The sequence below is a fragment of the Jaculus jaculus genome, chromosome 6 (assembly GCF_020740685.1).
Source record: "Jaculus jaculus isolate mJacJac1 chromosome 6, mJacJac1.mat.Y.cur, whole genome shotgun sequence".
In the NCBI taxonomy this organism is placed as follows: domain Eukaryota; kingdom Metazoa; phylum Chordata; class Mammalia; order Rodentia; family Dipodidae; genus Jaculus; species Jaculus jaculus.
Genome location: NC_059107.1, coordinates 6,623,246 through 6,646,950, shown reverse-complemented (window position 1 = coordinate 6,646,950; position 23,705 = coordinate 6,623,246). Strand labels below are relative to the sequence as shown.

Here is a 23,705-nt window from a genome sequence, read left to right as displayed (position 1 = left end):
TAAATTCAATATTTTTAAATTTTATACTTATTTATTTGAGAGTGAGAGAGAACGGGCACACCAGGAGCTCTAGCCACTGCAAACGAACTCCAAATGCATGCACCACCTTGTGCATCTGGCTTACTTGGGTTCTGGGGAATAGAACCTGGATCCTTTGGCTTTGCAGGCAAGCGTCTTAACCACTAAGCCATCCCTCCAGCCCAAACTCACTATTTTATAAGCCAAGCACAGCAGTGCACATGTAATGCCAGCAGTGGGGATGCAAAAACATGATCCCGAGGGCTTGCTTGCCAACTGGTCTAGCCAAATCAGCGAGCTCCTGATTCAATGAAAGACCCAGGTCAGCCTGGGCTAGAGTGAGACCTTGCCTTGAAAAGAAGGAATGAGTGAGAGAAAGAGAGATAGAGGGAAGGGAGGAAAGAAAGAAGGAGGAGACAGATTGAAGAAGACACCTGACATTGACCTCCAGCCTACACACACACACACACACACACACACACACCATAACCACAAAACCTGTAAATTTAAAGGAAATGAGGCAATTTAACAACAACAACAAAAGTCACGTGACTAACCGTGAGGATGCAATACGAACAGGGCAAACACGATGCCCCAGGATCACAGGAAAACCTGCATGTCGCGGCCAGACAGAGAAGCTCAGATTTGCAGAGAGTTCTGCGCAGTGTCAGGGTGGCTGAAAGTCACACGCATTTGATGTCCCAGGATGTAACAAGCTGCAACCGCCAACAGTCAGCCAAGTGTGCTGGCACACGCCTGCAACCCCAGGACTTAGATGGCTGAGGCAGGAGGATGAAGAGGTAGGCACCAGCCTGGGCTAAACAGTGGGTTTGAGGCTATCTTGGGCTAGCCTCTCACAGTCACAGTAGCAGCTCTCCTGAGTTGCATTCACCACCATTGACAAGGAGCCTAGCCCATACGCAGCAGCGTCTGGAGTCAGGCCTGGAGGTGCCGGGTCGCCGTGCTTGCCCTCACTCAACTGCCCTGTGACTTTTAGTTTAGTGATATAACCTCTTTGGGCGAAACGTCCCCTCTTTTCAGTGTGGCTCAGCAACAGGGTTTGATGTCAGCCAATGACCAGGTGCCCTGCATGCAAATTCCCTGCAGGCAAGGGAGCTAGAACGAGCAGAAAGCCCTTCTGCTCTGTGCAGAATTGCAGAAGTAAACTGCACGTCAGCTAACAGCAAATGGTGTGGGATAATTTGGGCGGTTTCATTCTCCGCTGCCATCTTGCCTAGTAGGAACTGGGCTCACGAACTTGCTGAAGGACCAAAGATCCGAGCACGCTAGGAACTCTGGGAGTTGGGGCAGGAGGGGGGAGAGCAGGAGTCACAAGATTTGTAAGCATCTGACCTGGGTAGATTCTAGAAGGGACATCAAGATGCATGCATCACTGGGGCCACATGACTACAGTCCTTTTACTGACACCAAAGCAGGGCAGAGAAGAGAGCTGGGTGGTGAGGAAGGGGGAGGCTGGGACTGTTTCCTCATGTGCTGGGCTTGTGGCCAGAGTGCACCCCCTGAAAGCAGTGTGAAGCAAGAAGTCCACACAAGTACACACGCATGCACACACACACACACACACTGCTTGCCAAGGAAAAGAAAATGCATGAGTGCCTCTAATTTTCCAAGAACTGCCCTAGGTAGTTTTTTTTTTTAACTATATTATCTAGGTTACTGATTGTGTAAACAATTTTCATTAATGAAAAAACTAAGGCTTAGGGAGTTTGTAGTTCTCCCAGGGTGATACAATTAATATAAAAACCATATATATCTGGGGTTAAACCTGACTTCACACATGTTGGGCAAGTCTTTTACCACTGAGCCATAACCCAACAACAAAAATATACTTACTGGGGCTGGAGAGATGTCTTAGCGGTTAAGGCGTTTGCCTACAAAGCCAGAGGATCCCAATTCAACTCTCCAGGACCCACATGAGCTACATGTACGAGGTGGCACATCCATCTGGAGTTCATTTGCAGTGGCTAGAGTGCCCCTTTTCTCTCTCTCTCTCTCTCTCTCTCTCTCTCTCTCTCTCTAATATATATATAGGCCATTTATAGTTTGGAGGGTTGTGCTTTTGAAGGCAAGGTCTCAAGTAGCTCAAAGTGGCTTCAAACTCACTAATTAGCCTATACCTCCTCCGTGCTGGGATTGCCTGTGCGCATCACCCACCTAGACCCTGCCATGGCCATATTTTGTTTTTTGGTGCAAATCAAAACCACACATCACAGACTTTGACCAAGGCCTTGTCGACATTCACCTTGTCCCCTATGGAGACACCCAGCATGTACACCGGACAGGTGCCCTACGAAATGTCACACTCCTTGGTCCCTGTGGATACACACACAGCACAAATGTCCCTGTGAAATGCCATGCTCCTCAGACCCTGCAGATATGTGTACACAACACAAACGCCTCCATGAAGTAACAATTGTCACACACATAGGAAACCCCATTTTATGTACCAAATCTATGTAGTCCTACCCACTCCGTATCCGCAAGCACTCCTGTGCACACCCATCCATCTGTACACACATCACACCTCTAGAAACCTTCCCCATTACAAAGCCTCACCCCCACCCACAGTCACGCACAAATAATCAAGAAAGCAGACTTGCTGCTCACCCCACACATCAAAACCAGGGTATGAATGAGGCAGGTTCAGTGAGTGAGCAAGAGAGTAAATCTTCAAAAGTTCACCAGACGGTGTTCATGGTTTCTGCGCATGTGGAGGGTTAGCATACGTGTGCACGTGGGGGGAGCGTCAGGCGTCATTCCTCAGGCCCCTTCTGTCATTTTTGAGACAGGCTTTCTTGCTGGCCTGAACGTACCATGTATGGTAGGTTGGCTGGCCTCAGGCATCCACCAACCACCTCCACCACCTTTCCAGTTCTGGGATCACAAGTGTGCCCCATCACACCTGGCATATTTTTGTGGGTTCTGGGTCTCGAACTCAGGATTTCATGATGCCAGTCAACATTGTACCAACTAAGCTATCTCCCCATCCTGTATCTATGTTTCTTATTACTGCACATAATAGCCTAATTATCTTTAAACTACTAGCCCATATATAAATATTTATGAGCACTTCCTATTAGCCAGAAGATTTGATTAATTAAAGTAGCAGATTACTCATCACCCCTTCACTGTGTCATGATTGAGCATCAGTTCAGCTGGAGGCGTCCTGGAAGGCACAGTGGGGGGTTAACAGAGCAAACAAGCCAGAAATAACACCGCCATGATCCCAGACAAAACAAGCCCACCCCTGGGGTCCCAGCACTCGGAAGGCTGAGGCAGGAGACACATGACTCAAGTACAAGAAACCCTAACAGCTGGCACGGTGCAGGACTTAACAGGACCTGGTGAGAAGGGATGTGAGGAGAGGAAAACGAAGGGTCAGACGATGCCATAACCCTGACCGCTGGTGGTCAGGAGCAGGGACTTTGGGGAGGCAGCAGTGGCCAGGGGGTTGGCAGGTAAGCTTGGGGCATAGCAGGACACGGGGAAGGGGAAATGCGCTGGCGGGGTAGAGATGCAGTGTTGAGGGGCACCCGTTAGGGATGCATTAGCCCACCTTCACCGGTAGATCAAGAAGAAAGCAAGCGAAGAGCCATGAGCAGTGTGGAGCCCCGGGGCGCACGTCCTACCTGACGCAGAGTCCCCCTCCACACTCACGGGTTTCTGCCCTCACTGCTTCCAGTGCCAGCCCCACGGGCCTGCAACAGGCTGGCACATAGCTCCCACCAGCTATGGCATGTTGTTGGAGGACACGGGACACTCAGAGACCCAAAGCAGCCCCAGTGACTGCCCCAGGGAAAGCCAGCTGTCACCAGTGAGGGCTCACACCAGTCACCATCCCCTCCCCTGCCGCCTTCTGTTTGGGCTGTGAACATAGCTGAGCCTGGCTCTTACCTCCTTAAGGACCCAGATGACACCCTACTCAAACTAAGTGCGTCTGGGTCTCCTACGGGGGTCAGACAAAGCTGGGGTGATTGTCAGCTAACCCTTTGCTTCTCTCTCCTTTCCTAGCCTTGCAGCATCCAAGGAGGCTGACGCTGCCCGCTCTGCACCCAAGCCTATGTCACCCTCGGATTTCCTCGATAAGCTCATGGGGAGAACGTCTGGATATGATGCCAGGATCAGGCCCAATTTCAAAGGTAGGGAAAACATTCCTTTAACAGCCAGAGGAAAATGCTTGCAGGGGTACAGATGGTGAAACATGTGCTATCAACCTCACACATTTTTCTCCATCCAAGGCAGACATTACCCATCAATTTAATGTTCTCTCCCACCAACTCCACACAACTCCACCCAACTCAATACCAGTTCTCATGGCCAGGAGTCAGTAAGTGAATTAAAGTCTATTTGCCGCGTTGGGATCATAGACCATAAAAATTAAATGTGGGGAAAAAAAATAGAGACAAGGTTTGGCTTGAGCACAAACTTACTATCTAAACTGGGTTAAGCTTCTCCCTACATCTGCAGTTATAAAATATGATTCATGGGGCCCGGGGTCTCTAGCAGGTGTCCCAGAAAGGAGAAACAGTGAATAAGGAGCAAGCCCACACCTGTGTCTCCCCAGGCAGCTCGATCTTCACTGGGCCCATGAACTAACAAATAATTCTGAAAGTTTCTCATGTGAATGCAAATCACCATTTCAGATACCTACCAGGGATCAGAAGTGCACTGGCAACTTTTCTGGGTGCTGTAACAATAACGAGCTGAGGAAGGAGGGGGAGTTTTTAGCTCATGACTTGAGCCAAGTCACGGTGGAAAAGGCATGGTGGTGGGAGCCTGAGGTGGCTGAAGTCAGAAAGCAGAGAAAGAGGAATCCTGGTGCTCAGCCCAGTTTCCTTTCATTCAGTCTAAAACCCAGCCTGGGGGATGGTGCTGGCCAGAATCAGGGTGGGTCTTCCCTCATCGGTTCATCTTCTCCAGAAACTCCTTCACAGACCCTCCTGAACATGGGTCTCTTAGGTGACGTTAACCCAGTTAAATTTGCCAGGAAGATGAGCCGTCACAGAGAGGCAGCTTAAATAAGCAAGATAGGCCAAAAGTAAAACAATGCCAGGTGATAGAGATTATAAATAGACAGAGGCATGGGCAGGGCTGCAGAGATGGCTTAGTGGTTAAGGCATTTGCCTGCAAAGCCTAAGGACTCAGGTTCAATGCCCCAGGATCCACAGAAGCCAGATGCACAAGGTGGCGCATACATCTGGAGTTTCTTTGCAGTGGCGGGAGGCACACCCATTCTCTTACTTTCTCTTTCTCTCTCAAATAAATAGGAATAAAACATTTAAAAACAAGAGGCATGGACACCTGTGAATGGGGAAGGGTTCCCTCAGCCCCAGGCAACAGTTACCCCGTGGGAACATGGGCCTTATGTAGCCACGTCATGCAATATTCTAAAAAGAGCTAACACGCAAGATCTATGTGGAATTCCCAATTCTGAAAGCACGTCAATTCAAACGAAACATGTTTGGGATCTGTCGTTGCCGCAATGCACACCCAAACTTCACCTACCACTCCTTGTCCCATGGGGATTTAATATATTTTTCTTTTGAGGCAAGCCCAACAGACTGGCCTTTTTTAAATCTATGCAAGAGAGTGAAAGCAAGAGAGAGAGAAACTTGGTGCACCAGGGCCCCCAGCCACTGCAATCAAACTCCAGATGCGTGTACCACCTTGTGTGCACGTGTGACCTGGCACACTTGTGTCACTTTGTGCGTCTGGCTTACATGGGACCTGGGGAGTTGAACATGCGTCCTTGGGCTTCACAGGCAAGCGCCTTAATCACAACGCCATCTCTCCAGCCCTCCCATGGAATTTTAACATCTGCAACAAAGAACCCATTCTCTATGTGCCTCCGGCCCCTTAGGAGGCTGTGAGCATCTTAGAGTGCAGTCATAGCTCACAGGTGTGATCTTAAAGACTTCTTGGAAGCCCGTGAACTCAAACCTTCCACCCAGCACCCCAGCAAGCCAACCCTTATTCCAGAGCGCAGCAGCCGTAGTCAGTTCCCACTTCCAGACGCCCTTCCTCGCGGCTGGGACTGGAGTCCAAAAGCAAACGAGATGTGACAGCTAGTAACGGCTTCCTGATGTTTGCCGGCTTTCCCCTCTGTGCCCCCACATCGCTTTCTCAGCATGCCCCGTCCACACGACTGTGTAAACACACGGCAGTCTGGGAGACACCCGGGGAATATGTTGCACCCACCTCCCACCCTATGCACCTCTGGGTTCCTCCCCTGCCCTGCACCTCGCTCTGGAGGCTCTGCCATTGTCCACTGTCTCCCAGAGACAAGGGGATCAGAGCAAGCTCATGACATAGCACGCTTGGCTCAGCCCCTCACCCGCTCACAATCTCAGAGAAGCAGAGGGGCCAGAAAGGCACAGTGCATACATGGAGCAGCGTGAAGGTGAGAAAAGAAGCACAGAAAACCCAGGGCTCACTCCTGACCTACCACTTCTCAGCGCCTAGCATGGCCACCCGGGGGAAGAAGTACAGATCCTGAGCAGCCAAGTCCTCCAATGTTAACCCTTGAGGGGCTGAGGAGATGGCTCAGTGGTTAAAGCTCTGGCCACAAAAGCATGAGGACCTGAGTTCGGATCCCCATCCCCCATGCACAAGCAGAACATGGTGGCATGCTCCTATAATCCCAGAACTGGGGAGGCTGAGACAGGAAATCCCTGAGGCGTTCTGGCTAGCTAGTCTGACAAAATTGATAAATGCCAGATTCAGTAACATAAACAATAAGGTATAGAGTAATGAGAAAAACTTTTTCTTTTTTTTTTTTTTTTTTTTTGAGGTAGGGTCTCACTCTAGCTCAGGCTGACCTGGAATTTACTATGTAGTCTAGGGTGGCCTCAAGCTCACGGTGATCCTCCTACCTCTGTCTCCCAAGTGCTGGGATTAAAGGTGTGCGCCACCACGCCCAGCAAGAACAGCTTCTAATGTCAATCTCTAGCCCCCACATACATTCAAACACACATGGCCACACCTATACACACATGTGCACAGCACACGGACATGCATACATAAGACTTAAATCTGGAGTTCTGTGCAAAATCTTTCGAAATGGACCTAACTCACATCTTCTGAGAACACCATTGGCCAATATAAACCAATTGGAAACTGAGTATGGCCCTTGGTGGCCAAGTCGCACCCTCTGCTCTGAGCCAGCAGTGTTTTCAGGAATTCAGTCCACCGCGCCCCCTGGTAGACTCTCTCAGAACTCCGCCCTGCATGGAGGCCGTGTGGTCTTGCTCCCCTGAAATCATTTGTTGAATGCGGGCACATCCAGGGTTCCAAGGTTAGGATGTCGTGGCACATGCCACCGCACTTGCATGGAAGGCCTTCAGTAAACCCATGTAACATAGCCCACGCTGACCTCGAACTCAAGATCCTCCTCACACTGAAAGTTTAGAGGTGTGCTCCGCTACCTCTCTCTCTGAAAATCTTGCTGAGAACACATTGATCCCAAATCTACCAGACTAGATTGCCTCTTAGGCCTCCCCTGACCCTGTACTGGCTCTAAGTCCTTCAGCCTCCCATTGAGTGGAAGCAAAGTACAGCTCCCTGGGATTCACCCCAGGAGCAAGGAGAAGAGATTCACTCCACTTCCTGGAAGGGAGGGCAGAGAAGCAGACAAAAAAGGGATCCTGCCCCTGGGTCCAACCCAGCCCCTTTCCCACTTCCACATGGGTTCAAGGAAGTCTCCATGGTCCGGGCAAACCCCAGAGTTCCTGAAAAGACCATGCAGAACAGACCCCAGATGCCCAGGACCTTGCTTGAAGAGTCCATGGCATCCCGGGTCCCTTAGCCACTTGTTTATGCAGCAGCAGTTTGAAGCCAGAGCTGGATAGGAGCCACGGAGCACAAGAGCAGTTCACTTCCTAAGGTGGAAGCAAAGAGCACAGACTGCTTACCTGGCCCACGTGCCCAGGAAAGATCCGTGCATGGATGGGCCTGAGCCCCTGCCTTAGCACCCACAGAAGGATGTGGCAGACAGGACCAGGCCCTTCCGAAAGCTCTGAGGCTCTGAGTCTTTTGCTCAGGTTTGGTGTGTTACAATGGCTCCCAGGATCAGAGACGCAGCCCAAAGCAAACGCATACACAAAGCAAAATTAAACTTTAATATTTAATGAAATATATACATTATCCCACTGCCAACAGCAGCCAGGTTGTAATTTTCTTGAGATAAATTAATTTCAGATTTATAGCAACGAGACGCGCCTCCCCATGAGTTCCTTTGGGCTGGTGCCCTCTCACACACGTGAATCAGCATCTAAATTACATGGGAGTCGCAGTGCCAGACATTTGCAGCTCCTGGGTGGGTAACCCTGTGTGTGTCATCTCTAAGGAACAGGCTGTGACTCTTATGGGCATCTAAATGGCATGACACTAAATGAAAATTTAAAAAAAAAAAAAACTGAGTTGGAGGTGAGGTGAAGGGAGGAAGGAATGGGCCTTTGTTTAGGTGTGTGTGAGACATAGTGACAAATTTTCACTCAGCAGAGCCATCCAGTGATAGGAATCTCACTGCTAGAGGTGAAAGACCCTTGAAGTGGACAATGTCTTCTACAGTGGTCCCCATAGCTGCTCCTCATGAGGATCCCTCAGGTAGCTTGTTAAACACTCAGGGCTAAGGTCCTCTGGAGGCCTGGGCCGAGGGTTCTGAAATGTTGTTTTGGCTTTGGTTTATGTTTTTTGACTCTGCAGCCAGGCTGGCCTCAAACTTGTGGTGATCCTCCTTCCTCTTCCTCTCAAATACTGAGATCACAGGGGTAAGCCACCCGTGTAATTGGACACATTGTGCACATCAGTTTGAGAAGCAGCTGATGAAGTGATCTGTAGGACACATTCTGCCCCCGATATCTTACAACCCTGGGGGGGGGGGGATTTTAATGGGTCACTTCCCTAGGGGATTCCAAACCACTGGTACTAAGAAGAGCCGCCTAGATCGAGAGTGATCTTCTACATGCCAGCTTCTGCCTCCCCTCAGTCTGTCCCCTGATCCTCTATTTACTTTTGCCCCCCGCCCCTGCCACATCTCTCCCTGATCTTTTAACTGTCCATCCTTTTTACATGACATCCTCTGGAAGTCAGCCTTCCTCTCCTCGCATTCCTATGAGCTAGTTCAGCTGAACAGAAAATGCTGGTGCTGGCCCAGGGTGTCTGGGGATGTAGCTCAGGAGTAGTGTTTGCCTAGCATGTACAAGGTCCTGCGTTCCATCTCCAGCAGACAGAGGAGAGAGAGAAAGAGGAGGAGAAGAAAAAGGAAGAGAAGGTAGTGGCTCTCTGGTGATAAGAAAGTTGCCGTCCAACACTGGGATGTCCTATCCATTGTCTGTAATTCCCTTGTGTCCAAAAAAAAAAAATTTAACATGTCCTGAGTCCTCGAAAATGGACATTTGAAATAGAGACACTCCTTAATGTGTTTCTGAACTGGACTTGAATAAATCTGCCTCCTTTTACCAAAATACATATTTTCTTTGCAAAGAGCCTTCTTCCCTCCAGATTGCTAACAAAATTAAGTTCCAGAAAACTAAAGATGCCTTTCTGAGCTCCAGTGAAGCTAAACTTGGACCTAAATAAACCCCAGAGGTCCCAACATTGCCTTGGAAGAAAAACCTAGATTCTCATTCCACAAGGATAATCTCTCATTACCAAAACTTCTGAAAGCAAGGAAATCTTGGCCCAGTTTGGGTACAAGGTTTGGGCCACCTTCTTAAGAGGAATAGACTGGACTAGGTGCCAGAGTACATAAACATGCCTACTTCCTTTTTCCACAATCAAAAAACTTAAGTTCAGGGCTGGAGAGATGGCTCAGCAGTTAAGGCACTTGCCTGCGAAGGCAAAGGACCCAGGTAAGAGTCCCCAGTACACATGTAAGCCAGATGCACAAAGTGGTACATGCATCTGGAGTTCATTTGCAGTGACTAGAGGCTGTGGAATGCCCAATCTCTCCCTCTCCTTGCATATAAATAAAAAAGAGCTGGAGAGATGGCTTAGCAGTTAAGGCACTTGCCTGCAAAGCCTAAGGACCCATGTTCTCTCCAGATCCCACATAAGCCAGATACACAAAAGTGAGGCAAGTGCAAGGTTACACGTGCCCACTAGGTGGCGCAAGTGTCTGGAGTTCAATTGCAGTTGCTGAGGCCCTGGCAGGCCAAGTGTCTGTCCTCTTGTTTTCCCTCTCTCTCTCTTTCTCTCTCTCTCTCTCTCTCCATTCACTCTCTCTAAAAGAAAAAAAGAGGAATGGAGGGATGGAGAAAAGGAAAGAAAAGAAAGAATGGAGGGAGGGAGGGAAGGAAGGAGGAAGGAAAAGAAAGAAAGAAAGAAAGAAAGAAAGAAAGAAAGAAAGAAAGAAAGAAGGAAGGAAGGAAGGAAGGAAGGAAGGAAGGAAGGAAGGAAGGAAAGAAGGAAAGAAGGAAAGAAGGAAAGAAGGAAAGAAGGAAAGAAGGAAGGAAGGAAGGCCAAAACAAAAGAAAAACTTAGGTTCATATTCTGGCTCTCACTTTCTACTTAATGAGTCCAAATATATGTAAAACTCTCTGTGCTCCTTCATAAAGTCGGGACGACAATCCTACTTTGCCCACGTCAGTTCTTGCTGGAACCTGAAGATGTTCGCACGTGGTGAGCTTCCCCTGGAGGATTCCGACCTTCAAGGTCAGCTCAGCATCATCACCTCTCAGGTCTTTTCTGTCGTATTCCTCAGAACCATTCTTAGGACTCCAAGCTTGATCCCTTTCACTCTCTAGCTACTAACCCTTGTCAGTTTATATGATGCTCGATGCTTAAGATTCTGAATGCTAGCCGGGCGTGGTGGCACACGCCTTTAATCCCAGCACTTGGGAGGCAGAGGTAGGAGGATCTCCGTGATTTCGAGGCCACCCTGAGACTCCATAGTGAATTCCAGCTCAGCCTGGGCCAGAGTGAGACCCTACCTCGAAAGGATTCTGAATTCTGCCAGCCACGGTGTCACATGTCTGTAATCCCAAAATTTGGGAAGTTGAGGTAGGAGGATCACTATGATTTCAAAGCCAGCCAGGACTACAGAGCAAGATTCTATCTCCAAAACCTGGAGAGAGGAAGATCTAGCTTGTTTAGTAAAGTGCTTGCCTTGCAAGCATGAGGACATAAATTCAATCCACAGAAGCCATGCACAAAAAGCTAGGCATGGTAGTATGCTCTGGGGAGATAGAGCCTTGAGGCTCCCTGACCTCACTGGCCAGCCAGGCTAGCCTGTATGGTGAGTTCCAGGCCGGTGAGAGACTCGGTCTCAAAAAAAAAGAGTGGATGGAATTTGTGAGGTTGACACTCAAGGCTGTTCCCTGACCTCCACATATACTTACATCCACATCCACACAGGCATGGGCACCCACACACACACAGGAACACACGCACACACACACATCCATACCAAAAAGAAGGTTCCAGGCTCTGTTACTGCCTGTGTTGCCCCAGGCATGCTCCTCCTCTACGCTGCACCGTGCTGTGCTGCACCGTATTTTTTTCCCAGCAGTGTAGCCACAGAGGAGTAGTTTAGCCTCTCTGGCCCTCCGTGTTGAGAAACCAGGTTTCCCTGGGAGCTGTTGGGAAGCTCTGGTGAGAGGTTAGCCAGTGTCTGGTCCCAGGCCTAGATCCTCACTGACCACCATCATCACTAACAGCCCAAAACAAAGAGCCCGGCTTCCACCAGGCAGTGCTCCCTCCAGCCGGGACAGGCCAGAGCCATTGCCATCCTGGCAGGCCTTTTCTGGTCTTTGCTGCAGGGCTGAAGAAATTGGCCTGGAAAAGTATTTAACAGAGACTTCCAGACTTCCCCAGAGGCTCCCTCTGGATTCCTCGGCAGATCATTCCCATCATCGCCCTTTCAGGCAATCATTCTCGGTTCATAAGTTCAAGGCAAAGAACTTGCTGTTCCTTGCGATTCCCGCGATGGTCTCCAAATGTTGTAGCCATAAATACATCTCAGACACAAATTAGAAGGCAGCCGATGGGGCTCGGGGAAAGGATTTCAAGCAGATGGCAGGACAATGAGTCAGCCCGTGTTAATGAAAGCACACCTCGCTCAACCTCTGGTGCAGTGTACCTGCCACTCGGCCGGGGGCCAAGGGAGTCTGTCTGGTCCAGAGATTCAGATGTAAGCTGGGAGCCCCGGGTGCTTGGGATGGGCTGGAGACGGAGCACCCCTGAGGTGGGAGCCCAGAGACAGGCCTGTCGTGGGTGGACTCAGCAGGACTCTCTGTTGATTGGCAGGTCCTCCAGTGAACGTGAGCTGCAACATCTTCATCAACAGCTTCGGCTCCATCGCTGAGACCACCATGGTGAGTGACCGGCTTCCGCCGCGGGCTCTGGCCCGCGATCCTTCTCCTCCGCATCCAGACGCCCCTGGGTGGCAGAGAACCGGGTGCTTCGTTGGGTTCCCCAAGGTTGTACCATTTGGACTCTTCAGTCCAATGCTTTGGGTAAAAAAAATCACCTCTGGGGCTGGAGAGATGGCTTAGCAGTTAAGCGCTTGCCTGTGAAGCCTAAGGACCCCGGTTCAAGGCTCAATTCCCCAGGACCCATGTTAGCCAGATGCACAAGGTGGCGTATGCGTCTGGAGTTCGTTTGCAGTGGCTGGAGGCCCTGGCATGCCCCTCTCTCTCTCTCTCTCTCTCTCTCTCTCTCTCTCTCTCTCTCTATCTGCCTCTTTCTCTGTCTGTTGGTCTCAAATAAATAAATACAAATAAACAAAAAAAAATTTTTTTAAATTAACCTCTGAGGCTGGGAAGATGGCTAAGTGGTTAAAACCTGGTGGGTGTGGTTCGGTTCTCCAGCACTCACATAAAACTAGAGGCACCGGCGGGCGTGGCTGCGCAGCCTTTAATCCCAACACTCTGGAGGCCGAGGTAGGATTGCTGTGAGTTCCAGGCCACCCTGAGACTACACAGTGAATTCCAGGTCAGCTCTACCTTGAAAAACAAAGAGAAAGGTACGAAGTGGGACATGTATCTGGCTCATTTGCAGCAGCAGGAGGCCCTATTGGGCCCATACTCTCCCTCTCTCCCTCTCTCTCACTATCTCTCTCAAAGAAATAAATATTTCTTTTAAAAAATTAACATCTGAAGATGGCTAAGCTGCTAATAGAGCTAGCATGTGACAAACACCCCGGATTACAAAAACAAAATCAGAAAATAATAGGGAACCAATTATGATCAAAGTACATTATATGCATGTATGAAAATGTCAGAATGAGGAGCTGAGGAGATGGGTCAGTCAGTAAAGTGCTTATTTTACAAGCATGATGATCGGAGTGCAATTACCAGAATTCTTGTTTAAAAAGAAAAAACTCAGCAAAAAATAAAATTAAAAAAGAAAAACATGGATTTGATGGCATGCTTGTAATCCTAGCACTGGAAAGGCAGAGACAGAAAAGTCCCTGGGGCTTGGAAGCCAGCCAGTGTAGCCTAATTGGTAGGTTCTGGGCCAATGAGAGACCCTGTTTCAAAAGCGGTAAATGACGCCTGCAGCTGTCCTCTGACCTCCAGGAGCACACACCTCCGTATGTACCCACAGGCAGACATGCTCACGCAAAGAATGATGTCAGCGTGAAACTTGTACAATCGATATATGTTAGCATAAGTAAAAATGTTTAAAATCTAAACACCAGACGAGATGTTTAGATAAAAAGAAAATGTAGGGGCTGGAGTGATGGCTTAGCGGTTAAGCGCTTGCCTGTGAAGCCTAAGGACCCCGGTTCGAGGCTCCATTCCCCAGGACCCACGTTAGCCAGATGCACAAGGGGGCGCACGCGTCTGGAGTTCGTTTGCAGAGGCTGGAAGCCCTGGCACGCCCATTCTCTCTCTCTCCCTCTATCTGTCTTTCTCTTTGTGTCTGTCGCTCTCAAATAAATAAATTAATTAATTAATTAAAAAAAATTCGTCTGCAGTGGCAAGAAAGCTTGTCCTTCCCATACACATTTAAAAAAAAAAAAAAGAAAATGTAACTAGGTAGAGTTGGAAGCAGAAAGAGGTGACCTAAAGGCCATCCTAGGCTACAAAGCAACATTCTGTCTCTAAGAAAAAAAATTTTTTACGGGGAATCTGTGCAGTGGCGCACAGCCATGACCCCAGCACTGGGGAGGTGGAGACAGGAGGGTCCTGGGCTTGCTGGATAAAGAGTCAACACAAATCAGTGAGCTCCATGTTCAGTGAGAGGCCATGTCACAAAGAATAAAGTGGAGAAGGATTGAGGAAAAACCCTCAACCTTGACCTCTGGCCTCCACAAGCATGCACACATACACGCACAAAGACATACAAACATGTATACATACATGCACACAAAATTAGGAGACCTGCTCATAACTTTAAAATTCAACAAAAGACCAAAAAAGAAAAAAATATTTAAAAATCCAGGCATGGTGGCACACGCCTTTAATCCCAGCACTGGGGAGGCAGAGGTAGCAGGATCACTGTGAGTTCAAGGCCATCCTAAGACTACAGTGAACTTCCAGGTCGGCCTGAGCAAAAGTGAGACCCTACCTATGAAAAAAAAAAAAAATTTTTTTTCAACAAAAGACTGCTGGTTTGAGAGGCTGTTAATTGGGTTATTTGCTCTGCCCCCCCGCCCCCCGCCCCTCATGGTCTCCCTCTAGCCAAGGCTGATCTGGAACTCACTCTGGTCCCAGTCTAGTTCTAGGCCTCAAACTCACAGCAACCCTCCTACCTCTGCCTTCCAAGTGCTAGAATTAAAGGTGGCTGTTTTGGGTTTTGTTTGTTTGTGTTAAATAGTGTATTTATTTATTTATTTGAGAGAGAGGGAGAGGCAGACAGAGAGAGAGAGAGAATGGGCACACCAGGGCCTCTAACCACTGCAAACGAGCTCCAGACACATGCGCTACCTTGTGCATCTGGCTTACATGGGTCCTAGGGAATTGAACCTAGGTCCTTTGGCTTTGCAGGCAAGCGCCTTAACTGCTAAACCATTTCTTCAGCCCTGAAGGTGGCCAGTTTGAATGTTTTCAATTAATTTAAAAGGTTCTATAATAATAAAAAGTTTAGAACAAATCAATTTCTCTAGAGCAAAGACTACAAAGCAATGATTGGTAAACATTAATCATGATTGTCTGACTCATAGACCTACAGATAATTTTTATTTTATTCTTTGGGGGTTGCTACATTTTCACATTTTTGTAAGGAGCCAATATCACCTTAGTAATTCTAAGTGTCTGTAAGAGTATGTGAGGGTTCTCTCCGCTGCTGGAAACAGTTACCCGATTGTACTTGTGTGGCAGGAGTATTGAGCTTCTGAAAACAGTTGCGTTGCAGCCTAAAGTCAACCTCTGATCACAGTGAGACACAGACTCTTGTCATCTCAAGTCCTCTAAACCAAAGCCTCTTAAACTTCGTACTTCCAAGCCCTGCTTTTCACCTAAGAAATTGTTGTTATTTTTATTGACAACCTCCATACACATAGACAATATACCATAATCATAATCCCCTCCTGCTACTCTCCCTGGCCCCTTCCATTATCTCCTCTCCTCTGAATCCCTTCTTCCCAACTTGCCCCTGGTCTACTTTGATGGCATCACTTTTTTTGACCGCTGTATTATTTATACAGGTCTTGTGCAGACAGCATCAGCAATCCTGTGAGGTTGGTCGTGAATGCCACGGGCACTTTGTATCTGGTAGGCAGTATTACAAGACATTCCTCTCTTTCCTTTGGCTTGTGCAAGCTTGCTATCTCCTCTTCCACAGTGGTCTCTGAGCCTTGTAGAGTGTGGTAGAGGTATCTCCCTTACTGCTGAACACTCTACTGTCACTTCTCAGCAGATTGATTAATTTTGAGTCTCCCCAGTCGTCACCACCATGTGAAGGGGGAAGCTTTGCTAACCAGAACGTGAAAGTAGCATTAATACATGGACATAAGCATACGTATTTAGAGAGCAGTTTGGTGGGCATAATATATCCTTTTAGCCAGACAACAGTAGTAGTTTCCTCCCAGGGTTTCTGACCGCCGCAGCAGTAGGCTTTTGATTAGGTGTTCAGTACCGGGCAGAAATTCCTTCTCATGGGGGAGGGGTGCCTCAAATCCAATCAGAGCGCATTCAGAACACCTACGTTTATGGGGAACGCCTGAATCAAACCACCGAACATGCTGACGAATGATGGCAGGACGATTCTTTCCCATGGTGAAGTCGTGGTGTTTCTGTAAGAGCGGAAAACTGTGCGTGGGGTGCAACACTGCCGTTCAAGCACCCACGAGCCCCCAGCGTGGGCTGCGGTGCTTCAGGCAGCATCCGTTGGCATCGCGTGGCATGACGGCATGCCCATTGCAGAGTGCACGTGTTGCACGTTCAGACCAAGGCCACGGTGAAGACACGCGATGCCCATGAGCTGAGCAAGCGCCACAGAAAAGCCTTGGCTGGACATGTTCCGCGTCTGACTTTCAGTTAATTTTTGGTTATGGTATGTTCAGAAAACTTTTACTGTCACCAACTCCTTCATGACTCCTACATTGCTCACATGGCCTCACACAGGCTCTTGCCCCACCGTTTAGGAAGCTGTGCTCTACGCCACCCATGGCTCGTCACCACTGCCCTTCTCTGGGTGAGCTGGCACCACGGCTTGCTCACGTCACTGCCTAGGGCTGTGGTGCCCCGTCCTGCTCCCTCCGGTCTGTCCTTCCTCACACAGCAGTCTTTAGTTTGGTTTTTTTTTAATATTTTATTATTTTATTTATTTATTTATTTGACAGACAAAGAGAGGGATAGAATGGGTTCACCAGGGCCTCCGGCCACTGAAAACGAACTCCAGATGCATGCGCCGCCTTGGGCATCTGGCTCACATGGGTCAAGGAATCAAACCTGGGTCCTTTGGCTTTGCAGGCAAACACCTTAACTGCTAAGCCATCCCTCCAGCCCTGTTTTTTGGGGGTTTGTTTTTGGTTTTGTTTTTTAGGGTTTTTTCCCCTATTTGTTTGCGCATGCTTGCATTCGTGTGCAGGTGTGCCGGGGTCTCTTGGTGCTGTACACCAGATGGTTACACCACTTTCTTCTTTATTTTTTATTTTATTTATTTTTTTATTTTTTTGTTTCTTTTTCTGAGATAGGGTTTCGCTCTAGTCCAGGCTTACCTGGAATTCACTACATAGTCTTCCGTTAGCTTTAAACTCACAGCATTCCTCCTACCTCTGCCTTCCGAGTGCTGGGATTAAAGGCGTGCACCCCCACACATAGCTCTGGTTACACCACTTTTTGTGTCTGGCTTTACGTGGGTGCTGGGTATTGGAATTCAGGCTGCCAGGCTTTGCAAGCTGTCACCTTGCAAATCTGTGCCACCTCTCCAGCTTCTAAACCACTGCTGCATCAATCAACAGCAGGAAGCACAGATCAACGTGACCACGTTGAACCCGAGGAATGTCCCCCCAATCACAACCTCAGAGCAGCTATTCATGTTCATCTGGGGTGCTTAACACCCCAGAAGAGAGCTGCAGGATGAGTCAGGGTGAAGCCAAGTCAGCAAGTGTGCAAGTGAGTGAGTCAGGAGAAAGGGCAAGTGGACTTGAGGACAGGCCGGGAACTTACCAAGACACCCAGGTGCTTCAGTGGCAGACGTGAGTCATTCCAGAGAAATCTATGACTGGGGTTGAAGGAGAAAAAAGAATTCATTGGTCCATTCATTTTCTTATCAAAAGGTTTTTTAATTTTTATTTATTTATTAGAGAGACAGAATGGCACATCAGGGCCTCTAGCCACTGCAAACAAACTCCAGACACATGTGCCACTATGAGCCCCTGGCTTACGTGGGTCCTGGGGAATCAAACCTGGGTCCTTTGACTTTGCAGGCAAGCACATTAACCACTAAGCCGTCCCTCCAGCCCTTATCAAAAGTTATTTTTTTTAAGGTAGGAGGATCGCTGTGAGTTCCAGATCAGCCTGACACTACATAATGGATTCCAGATCAGCCTGGGCTAGAGTAAGACCCTACCTTGAAAAAAAAAAAAATAGAGACAGAGAAGTCAGTGAGTGAATCCTGATATGGATATGTATGAACTGTAACTCCTTTCTTCTCTAGGAGCAAATTTGTGAAAACCCAAATAAAAATAGATATGATATGAAATACAGTTGAGTGAAAAAAATCAATAGAAATTTTTCTGACACTTTTTTAAAAACCAGGTGTGGCAGCTCTTGCCTTCCTTAAATCCCAGCACTGAGAAGTCTGAGGTAGGATTGTGGTGAGTTCACCACCAGCCTGAGCTACAGAGTGAGCTCCAGTTCAGCCTGGGCTAGAATGTGATACTGCCTGAAAAAAGGGGGGATCTTTGTTTATACAAATGAAATTATGGAGTGATTTATGAGGGCACTGAGAAGGCTTATTGATGAGAAAAAAATGTAATTAAGAGGAAACCATGTATAAACATAAAAATTCAAATCACTTTGCTTTCCGTAGGTCACACAAAGAGATTATGACATGGGTTTTTATCCTGAGCATGGTTCACTACTTGCATTAACAATCTTGTGATATTTTCAGGGAGAATGGTGTTTATGTATAGTTTTTTTTTTTTAAGATTTTTTTTATTTAGTTATTAGATACAGAGGGATAGAGAGTAAGTGAGAATGGGCATGTCAGGGCCTCCATCCATTGCAAACAAACTCCAGATGCATGTGCCACCATGTGCATCTGGCCTACATGGGACCTGGAGAATCGAACCTGGGTCCTTAGGCTTCACAGGCATGTGCCTTAACCACTAAGCCATCTCTCCAGCCCTGTGTACAGTTTCTATGTAGTCTCCACTCAACCACATTGAAATTTTAAGGGTTCATTTGTAAAAGTTTTTCTATTTGATTCTTGACAATTGTTACATGTAGGCTGGGGAGACGGTTAGCGGTTAGAGCCTTTGCTTACAATCTTTACATGCGTGCACTGTATTTTACCACATTGCCTCCATTGCTATCTCTTGTTCCCCTCACACTCTTGCCAAACACTTTTTCTTCCCAACTAGGCCTCCTTTTATTTATCTTTCTCTCTCTCTCTCTTTTAGTGACCCACTGAGTTTCATTAGGGTCGAGCATGAGTGGAGGGTTATTTGTCAGAGCTTGGGTAACTTGCCCATGGCTCCACCACTGAAGAAAATGTCTCCCCCTCCCAGCAACCATGAACCGAGGAGCCGATAGCTCCTCGGGGAGAGAGGAGCCTCTCCCGGATCCAGAATGGAATGTTCATGGGCTCGATCTCGTACAGGAAACCACAGGTGCTACGAATTCCTGAGTGTGACAGCCTGTCATGTCCAGAACACAGCACTCCACAGCACTCCTCCCCATCCTCCAGCTCTTACACTCCTTCTGCCTTCTCTTGCATTGAAACTCTTGCTCAGCAATAAAATTTGTCAGGTCCAAGTGGGTGAGAGGAAGGGGTGTCTTCCCTCTCCCACATCCCTTTACCCTACCTTTCCAGCCTACCTCCTAAGTACACATAACCCTTGCTCAAACCTTCCCCCAGAACCCCATCACCTTCAACAGGCAACTTAATTTCTAGAGCTTAGAAGGCCCTTTGACATTGTGTCTCTATGCCTCTGCACCCACACACATAGACACAGGTGCCCCACTCTTTCTTTGTCCTTTCCCACAGGTTTACAGACTCTGTTGAGGCCACTGGGCACCCAGCCCAGCCTCCCCTCCCTTACCAGTTCCCACTCCCCTTCACGACTCCACAGGGAGCCTCTTCCCACTCTCGTACGAGTGCACGTGCGTGAGAGTTCACAGGCATGCTTCACTCAAGGACAAGATGAGTCCCTTCTGTGAATCTTCATGGCACATTTTACATTCCCCACAATCACACTTAGAACTGTGCCATTCGTTTGTTTGTCCCTCCCGTGGCTGTAATGTAAGTTTGCAGCAGGCTGGAATCCTGTCTTGTTTCCTGAAGCCACCACGGGGTGCGACTGCAGGCACTCAGTCATTTCATTGAACAAATATGCCGCCCCAGACATGCTGTTTGATGCCTCGCCCCATTATTCAGTGCTCAGCGTTCACAGACACGCGTTTCAACCTTTCAGTACAAATCATTGAGCTCTGGGGGTCACCAGGCAAAGGTTCCAGAACTTGTTTTGTACAAAGACATTTGTCGTGATAGGGCCAAAAAGATGCTGCGTGTACACTCTAAAGACTACTGGTGAGACTTCCAGAAGCCCACAGGCCACTCCTATGGGTGGACAAGCAAGCATGGCTACTTTTCACTGAGGATCCAGGTCAACTTACCAAGTCTTTGTACACCATAAATGAACTCTTTTTTTTAATATATTTTATTTATTTATGTGAGAGAGAGAGAGGGAGAGAGATAGAATGGGTGCACCAGGGCCTCCAGCCACTGCAAACAAACTCCAGATGCATGCGGCCCCTTGTGCATCTGGTTTACGTGGGTCCCGGAGAGTCAAACTGGAATCCTTTGGCTTTGCAGGCAAATGCCTTAACCACAAAGCCATCTCTCCAGCCCCCCATAAATGAGACAACCCCACACCCGCTTTGCTTCCTGTCCTCCCAGACAAGAAACACAGTAACATGTGGCTTTGTCATGACCTCTAGGCAGCAAGTGTTGGTAACTTCCATTCTAATTCTTAAATAGTAGCTGGTTATAGAAGCAAGGCAGGGACTGGACCACCTGCTTATGGAAAGGAGCCAAATCTCTGAGGACAGGTGCACCAGTGCACACGCATGCACACACACGCCCCCCCCACACACACACATATACACACACAGGCTTTCTTTTTGTTCCTTCAATATTTTTATTTATTTATTTAAAAGAGAGAGGGAGGGAGAAAGAAATGGATGCGCCAGGGCCTCCAGCCACTGCAAACTCCAGACGCATGTGCCATCTTGTACATCTGGCTTATGTGGGTACTGGGCAATCGAAACTGGGTCCTTTGGCTTTGCAGGTGCACACCTTAACTGCTAAGCCATCCCTCCAGACCCTTTTTTCCCAATGTTTTTATGTTTTATTTTTATTTATTTATTTGAGAGAGAGGAAGAAGCACAGAGAGAGACAGACACGCAGACAGAGGGAGGGCTTTCTTATATATTAATCAAACAGAGCTCTCTTTAATGCAAATTCTTGGAGTAATTAAGAGCCTACCATTTACTGCCTGTGCAGGGTAAAAACCTGACTCACCCAGCTCGCTGCTCCCCTTGGAGACCTTGCTGCCCTGCCGTGTACCTCTGTCTCCTGGTCTGCAAAACCCCAGTGTGACTAACATGCTGGCCCCGCGAGCTTATTAGCTGTGGTGTAGGCCGGAGCTTGTTATCTCAATGCAAGCATTCGCTGAGAGCTTCTGACGCTGGAGGAAGTGGTAGAAACTTGACCCTGGAGCCTCAACCCTGTGCTGGCTCCACCGTGTGGTCTTGAGCCACCCTGTACCTTGCAGAGCCTTGGCCTCTCCTCGGCCCCATGTCTCTTGTCTCCCTCTCCAGGCTCTGCTCCTGCTGCCTTCTGCTTTCTGCGGAGCCAGTGGAGCGGAGTGATTAGGATGTTATCTTCCGAGGCCAGACAAAACCCAAGGTTCAGCTCTGTGACCTTGGGCAGGATCGTGTGCGCAAACCTCCTGGCAGAGTGGGGCCTGGAGCCAGGGCGGAGCGGGAGCATGCGCAGTGTCAGCCCGCGGCTCGGCCCAAAGCACGTGCGCGAGCCGGCCATCGCTGCCGAGGTCCGTGTGGCCCTCCCAGCCCGTCCCCGCCCTGGTGCTCGGTTCTTTTTCCAGGCCAGGTCTTAGAACCCGTCTGTGAAGTGGATGCCATGAAACTGAGACCTGCAGACTCACAGCACCGGGCCAGAGAGCGACTGTGCAGGGACAAGGCCTGACACTCACTCCCATCAGTGGTGCCGCCTGGGATCATCTCAGCGTCCTCGGTCAGCAATATCGCTGTGGCCCAAAGTGGGAAGATAAACCCCACAGCACACCAGGCTCAGCGCATCAGGGCATAACAGAAATCACACAATGGAGATAACAGCAGAAAGACACACACGCACACGCACACACACACACCAAGTTCTCAGGGATGAATAGAACTGATCTTCAGTGCAGAAGTGAGAGACAGCTACAACGGGCTTCCAAGAGTGGCCCACGGGCCCTTGGCTTCCTGTTTATTAAGGGGGACCCAAAACAGGTACGGGTGTCCCCTGGCCAGTTCATATACCCCAGAGTGCTGTAACTTTTAGTTACTAGTGTCTTAATCATTGATATTCATGTTTAATTTACCTTGCATATGATTCAGAAAGAAATCTAAATCCCAGACCTAAAGAAAACCTACAGAAATAGCCGAATCCAGCCCTTGATTCTGCAGAGGGTGGCTGAAGGTGAGCTGAAGGTTAGGATGGGGAGGTCACTTATACAAAGTCACATGGCGTAGTCGACAGCTCCCAGTTTGCTGAGATGAACTTCCAGAGCAGGCACAGTTATGGAGGAAGGGATATTTATTAAAGCTTACAGATCCAGGGGAAGTTCCATAATGGCAGAAGTGCCAAGCAGGGAGAGAAGCCAAAAGCCAAAAGCCACACAGCACAGCACACTTCAGGAACTCCCGCTAGGCACACTTTGCATATCTTTAGATTTGAATCTCAAACCCACCAGCACACCTGAGGGCTGGACCCTAAGATCCACCCAGTGACACCGCCTCCAGCCAGGTGGCTGCAGGTCCACACCACAAGCTAATAAAACACTGAATATATTGGGGCCATCTATTCAAGCGAACACACAGGGCACTGAGATGGTGTGACAGAAGCCCAGGCCAGTGCTCTGTGCAGCAGCCAGGGGTCCCCCCCCCCCTTTACCTTCTTCTGCCTCTAGATCCTCTGGGCCACCTTCCCATCCACACAACCTTCCTCACCTCTCATGGAGTTTGGGGATCCGGACCACATGTTATCAACATAACTACAGGAGCAACAGCTCATTTGGGGAGGACCTTGAGAAGCTGCTATGTGCCGGGCAGTGTGCAGAGCACTTCCATCTCCCAGCAGCCCCCGGGAGGTCAGAAAAGCTATCTCCAGTTCTTCTTCGTAATCAAGGAAACTGGGGGCCTGAATTAAGTTATTTCCCTAAAGGCACACAGACAGTAAGTGGACGGCAGCAACATGCAAAGTCAGGTCTCCCTTGTCCCAAAGCACACGTTCTCCTGGATGGCTGGGATTATCCAGACATTGCCTGTCTCCTTTCATTCTAGAGGATCAGGGTTGAAAGGGAAGTCACTGAACAGACATGGAACTGAGACCAGAGAGGACTGCACTTGTCTGGGGTGCACAGGGCTGTGTCATACAAAGGGGACTAGACACGGAGAAGGGCAGAAGCATGAACACACTCCCATGTTAGAACCAATAGCAGCAGGAGGGCACGACGCCTCCAGAACCATTGGAGAGCCTCTGCCTGCCTCCTTCTTTCCTTCCCTTCTTCCTCTGGGGCCCAGTTTTATTAGATCTGAGAGCAAGAGAGTTGCTCAGCAAAACCACAATAGTCTCCGTCCTTTTCATCAAGGGGAGGGAGAAGGCTGCTTGTCCTTCACCGGACCAGCCCAAGGACTGTCTTGGAAGGTAGAAGCAGAAACAGGAGTAGAGGAAGGAGATGACGGAGGGGATCCAGACTGAGAGAACCTGCTGGAACTCTAAGAGAAATCTCTGAGCTGGTCCAGGCGCGTGTGTTCATAAGGGTG

At 48.8% G+C, this 23,705-nt stretch overlaps 1 protein-coding gene across 1 annotated transcript in view; it reads left to right on the top strand.

Annotated features, from left to right (window-relative positions):
• Positions 1-3,369: 3,369 nt before the first annotated feature.
• The window catches only part of Glra1 (glycine receptor alpha 1), a 75,991-nt gene continuing 55,655 nt past the window's right edge, over positions 3,370-23,705 (top strand). The window contains exons 1-3 of the mRNA XM_045153123.1: positions 3,370-3,383; positions 4,051-4,178; positions 12,286-12,353. Of these exons, the coding sequence (XP_045009058.1) occupies positions 4,100-4,178; positions 12,286-12,353 (147 nt within the window). The 5' untranslated portion in view covers positions 3,370-3,383; positions 4,051-4,099. The remainder of the gene's footprint in view (positions 3,384-4,050; positions 4,179-12,285; positions 12,354-23,705) is intronic.